A 5,398-nucleotide genomic window follows, 5' to 3' on the forward strand; every position below is an offset into this window, starting at 1 on the left:
GCCTTATAGTTTTCAATCATTAACTTTATGTTCTGCTTTTATTTATTGTTACAGTATAATGGCTCTCTGCGTGAATTGCAACATAGGTATACATGCTAATCAGCAGTATGACTATGATGCTTTAAGCATGAGTCCTGAAATAGTCTCAATAGTTGAAGAATGGATTACTCGGCAGGTAATGTATTTTTAACTTACCTACTTTATTAGGGATTTATGTTGAAAAAGATTAAAAAACATTTTTTTGCTCAAAGAACATGCATAAGAATGATAGTAATAATAATAATGAGCCAGTAAAACACAATACAGAAGCTGAATGGCTGCAGGCAGATGCTGATATAATTGATTCAATAACACCAATGCAATTTGAATACATACCAGTTGATGTGTTTATAAGAGTACTTAATAAAGCCCACAATTGGAAGGCACCTGGTAGTGATCAAATTCATAACTACTGGTACAAGAAACTGACAACAACACACCCTCTACTTCACAACCATATTAACAATTTCATACAGTCACCAAACTCCATGCCACATTTCATTACACAAGGCCTTACATACATGATCCCGAAAGACGACAACGACTATCGTAACCCGGCAAAATATCGTCCAATAACCTGCTTGCAAACCATTTACAAAATACTTACAGGATGTATAGCTGAACTATTACACAAACAATAATATCCTAGCTGAGGAACAAAAGGGTTGCCGTAAAAGTAGCCAGGGCTGCAAAGAACAGCTTATTATAGACTCCGTAGCAATGAAATCAGCCATTAGCAATAAGAAAAACATTAATACTATGTACATCGATTACAGGAAAGCTTTTGATTCGGTCCCACACAGCTGGCTTTTAAATATTCTTCAAAGGTACAAGGTACACCCACAAGTAATAGAATTTCTAGAAAAATCGATGCAGCACTGGTCCACCATATTAAAAACAATAGGACACTCGAATACTGTAACATCCGAAATTCCAATACGAAGGGGCATTTTCCAAGGAGATGCTCTTAGCCCTCTATGGTTTTGCCTTGCGCTGAATCCACTCTCACATATTCTAAATAAATCGCAACTCGGCTACACCATCAAAACAGAACACAAACACACAATCCTTACACACCTCATGTACATGGATGACATAAAACTACTCAGTGACACTACGCAATCATTACATCGTCTGGCAGACATAACACAATCCTTCTCTAACGATATCCATATGGAATTCGGAATAGACAAATGTAAGACCTTCTCTATAAATAATGGCAAAATTACTCAGAACAGTTATATATTAGACTCAGGAAATGTAATTGAACCTCTAGAACCAAACGCCGCGTACAAATATTTAGGCTTCCAACAAGCGAAGCAAATCAATCAGAAGGAGACTAAAGAAAGTCTAAAGAAGAAATTTAAACACCGCCTTAATATTCTATTTCGGTCCCAGTTAAATTCCCGCAACACCTCTAAAGCCATCAACAGTTATGCTATCCCCGTGCTTACTTATTCGTTTGGTATAATAAACTGGTCCCAAGGCGACCTGCTTAACCTTCAACGCCTTATAAACACTACTCTCACAGCTCATCGTAAACACCACCCAAGATCCTGCGTACAACGAATGACTCTCTCTAGACGTGAAGGTGGACGAGGAATAATAGACGTAGTCAACCTGCATAATAAACAAATAACGAATTTAAGACAGTATTTTTACCAACATGCACAACACTCTACACTTCATGAACTCATAACACTAGCTGACAATCGCCTTACACCACTAAACCTAGCTGACCGGAACCTGCAAAAAAATGAAAAAATTGTTGATAACAAGGAAAAGATCGCCACATGGAAGCAGAAGTCCCTGCATGGACGGCACTACCACGATCTGCAGCAACCACATGTCGACAAGAATGCGTCGAACGCCTGGCTGCAGCGTGGAGAGCTGTTCCCAGAGACGGAGGCCTTCATGATGGCGATCCAAGACCAAGTTATTGACACCAGAAATTATCAAAAATACATTATACGCATCCCGAACCTTCCTACTGACACATGCCGACATTGCCACTCCAGCTCAGAAACAATACAACATATAACGTCTGCCTGCAGAGCTCTCGCGCAAACTGATTATAAGCATCGGCATGACCAGGTAGCGTCCATCGTACACCAACACCTTGCACATAAATTTAATTTTATACAAAACAAAACCGCATACTATAAATACAAACCAGACACAATATTAGAAAACAGCAGCCACCGCATTTATTGGGATAGGACCATTATCACCGACAAGACTATACATTTCAATAGACCAGACATTACACTATTTGATAAAACCAACAAAACCGCATATTTAATTGACATTGCCATCCCGAATACCCATAATATTCAATCCACAATAGCCGATAAATTAACCAAATATCAAGACTTAGCCATTGAACTTAAACGTCAGTGGCAAGCACAAACCATACACATAGTTCCAATAGTAATATCTTCAACAGGGATAATCCCCAAAAGCTTGCAACGCAGTCTTGAAATCCTGCAGATCCCGCTATACACATCACACATCATCCAGAAAGCTGTTATATTGAACACCTGCCGCATCACGAGAAAATTCTTGACAACAACATCTGTATCGTCTACATACTCCATTACATAACCCACCAATCACGCTTGGCTACGGCCCGTGTGGTTGGAGTTTCATTACCCCTCAATGGGAGACAAAAAGTATATACCTTAAATAATAATAATAAATAATAAACAACAGAAATGAGAATAATATTGGTGGCCGACAGCTAGGTCATCAATCAGTTTGTGTTTGGTGTGGTATATCCATTTCAAGAAGAACGGGCAGACGTTCTCGTCCCTTAACGGATGATCATCCTGAGCGGGCTTATGTAGCTGGCATCATCAGCCCCCGACAGGTAAAATATATTAAATACTAGCTGACCCAACAAACTTCGTATCGTTTAAACCTTCCCTGGACCTCTACGAACATTTTAAAACCAAAATAAGCCAAATTGGTCCAGCCATTCTCGAGTTTTAGTGAGACTAACAAACATCAATTCATTTTTAATATAAGAAGAAGATTTACACTTTATTTGTACTTCTGTTTACCAGGACACACATTTATTGAAAGCTTTATTTCAGATTCCACCAAATGGTCGAGCATGTAATGCCTGTTGGCAAAGGGCCCACAGCAATATTCTACAAGTCATTGAACCACCAAGAGAGTCCCAAGAAACTAGTGACAATGCAGAAAGTAGGTCTAGCTCTGTAGCTGCACCTGTAAGTACATTCAGTTCGGAAATTGATATGGACATAGTTCAAAATGACAATGTACTTGTTGAACTAGAAGGTTACAGTCGAACTCCAAATTCATCTAACCATTGTTTTGTTCCCGATTGTACAAACTCGGAACGTCTAAGAGTTCCTATTTACATTAAGAAACAAATATTAATTGACTACAAATTGTATGTCTCACCTAATGCCCGAGTATGTGAAGAACATGCAAGTGTATATAATTGGGAACTGTTGACTGAATATCAGTTTACAACGCAGTTTACTCAAAGTCATATAGTAGAAATGCTAGATTTATTAAGAAAAAAAACAGTAAACATTATTGATTTTGAAAATGTTGGAAATATGAACAACCATATTTGTCGTTATTGGACAGGCTTAACTGTATTGAACTTTTTAGCACTACTGAGCTGTATTACAAGTGAATTGTCAAATATATGTAAAAAACCTAAAACAGCTTTAGGATTGTACCTCATGAAAATAAGAACTGGGGAGCCAATTAGACGAATTGCATCATTAATGAGCATGAATAAATCGGTAGCATGCAGTTATATGAAAAAGGCACGTCACTGCTTGACCGAATTTTATGTACCTAGACATTTAGGTGTAAATCATATTCCTCGAACAAGCCTGTCCAGTAGAAACCTTTTAATCCCACAGGGTCTTTTTGGAACAGCAGAAAATAACCCCATAATTATTTGCGATGGGACATACATATATTTACAGAAATCATCTAACTATCTGTTCCAAAAAAAAACATATAGCTTACACAAGTTTGCAAATCTTGTAAAACCCCTGATGGCCACATTATAGACATATTTGGCCCATACGCAGCCACAACATCAGACGCTACAATTATGCGACTGCTGTTCGAAAATGAAAATTCTGAGTTAAGGCAATATTTTAGACAGAATGATGTTTTTATTCTCGACCGTGGTTTTAGAGACTCTATCCCATTATTGACATCTTTGGGATATACAGTTTGTAAACCTGAGACCCTAAGCGAAGGGGAAACTCAATTATCAACTGAAAAAGCCAACAAATCACGGCTAGTGACACTGTGCAGGTGGGTTGTAGAAGTTGTAAATGGTCTGTTTAAACGGGATTTCAAAATATTTCGAAATAAATATTTTAATATAGGGTCTCAAAACCTAATGAATGACTTCAAAATTGCAGGAGCTATTTTAAACCATTTTCATCCTGTTTTGACTGACCATCCTGATGCTCAAAATATACTGGAAAGAGCTAATCAGAGAATGAACATGGAAAACTATTTAGCTAACCATGTGATTAGGCATCAGCTTAATAGACGCCGAGCCAGTTTCGTCCATATAAATGCTCAAATGCCACAGCTGAATGTGTTCCCCATCATGGAGATGTCAGATTTAGTTTTATTTAGTTTGGGTATTTATCAAATTAAACAGGCACACTCTTATTATGGGGAACATATTCGGCCAAATGGTACTTTTACTGTAGAAGTAAGTGAAGATGTACAATTGATAAATATTTCAGGCATTTCGTCATCACATGAGACAGTATTAATCAGAGGACGAATAAAGTCACGCCACATTAGTAGTCGAGTGTATTACACATATATTTTATTGAAAGTGGCAGAGACTAATTGGCAAAACTGCATTTCTGATTATTATTGTAGTTGCATAATTGGAAAAAGAACTGTTGGAAGCTGTGCTCATGTGATGACAATAGTCTGGTATCTTGGATGGGCTCGGCATCAAAATAATATATCTCCACCTGCGCAGTTTCTCGACAGTATTTTAATAAGAGAAGACGTTGAAAATGAAGAAAATCAATAAATAAATACTATTTAAAAACCTAAGTTTTATTCATTACAAAACCCGTACATTAGCGTCTAATTATAGCTTGATATTCTGATATTAATCCGTTTTTAAATAGCATAATGTTGAAAGACTTTTCATCGGCTTCTGATCTCGATTCCCCGTCAATAAAAGAAATTATCCTATGTATTTGAACAATGGGTTCGATCCCAGGTCAGACAAGTACCAATGCAACTTTTCTAAGTTTGTATGTACTTTCTAAGTATATCTTGGACACCATTGGCCGTGTTTCGGATGGCACGTTAAACTGTAGGTCCC

At 37.5% G+C, this 5,398-nt stretch overlaps 1 protein-coding gene and 1 long non-coding RNA gene across 2 annotated transcripts; both read left to right on the forward strand.

Moving 5' to 3' along the window:
- The first annotated feature begins 1,212 nt into the window (after positions 1-1,212).
- On the forward strand, positions 1,213-2,643 carry LOC135117208 (uncharacterized). Its single transcript, XM_064035802.1, has one exon. The coding sequence runs from the start codon at positions 1,213-1,215 to the stop codon at positions 2,641-2,643; it is 1,431 nt and encodes a 476-aa protein (XP_063891872.1).
- Positions 2,644-2,760: 117 nt separating this feature from the next.
- Positions 2,761-5,116, forward strand: LOC135117253 (uncharacterized). The gene is made up of 2 exons (XR_010276743.1): positions 2,761-2,908; positions 3,135-5,116. It is a non-coding gene; the product is annotated as an uncharacterized LOC135117253 (long non-coding RNA).
- The last annotated feature ends 282 nt before the right edge of the window (positions 5,117-5,398 follow it).

The sequence above is a fragment of the Helicoverpa armigera genome, chromosome 8 (assembly GCF_030705265.1).
Source record: "Helicoverpa armigera isolate CAAS_96S chromosome 8, ASM3070526v1, whole genome shotgun sequence".
NCBI lineage: Eukaryota > Metazoa > Arthropoda > Insecta > Lepidoptera > Noctuidae > Helicoverpa > Helicoverpa armigera.

Excerpts from the sequence above, each read along its gene's own strand:
- LOC135117208 (XM_064035802.1), top strand. The coding sequence starts at position 1,213 with ATGGAATTCGGAATAGACAAATGTAAGACCTTCTCTATAAATAATGGC.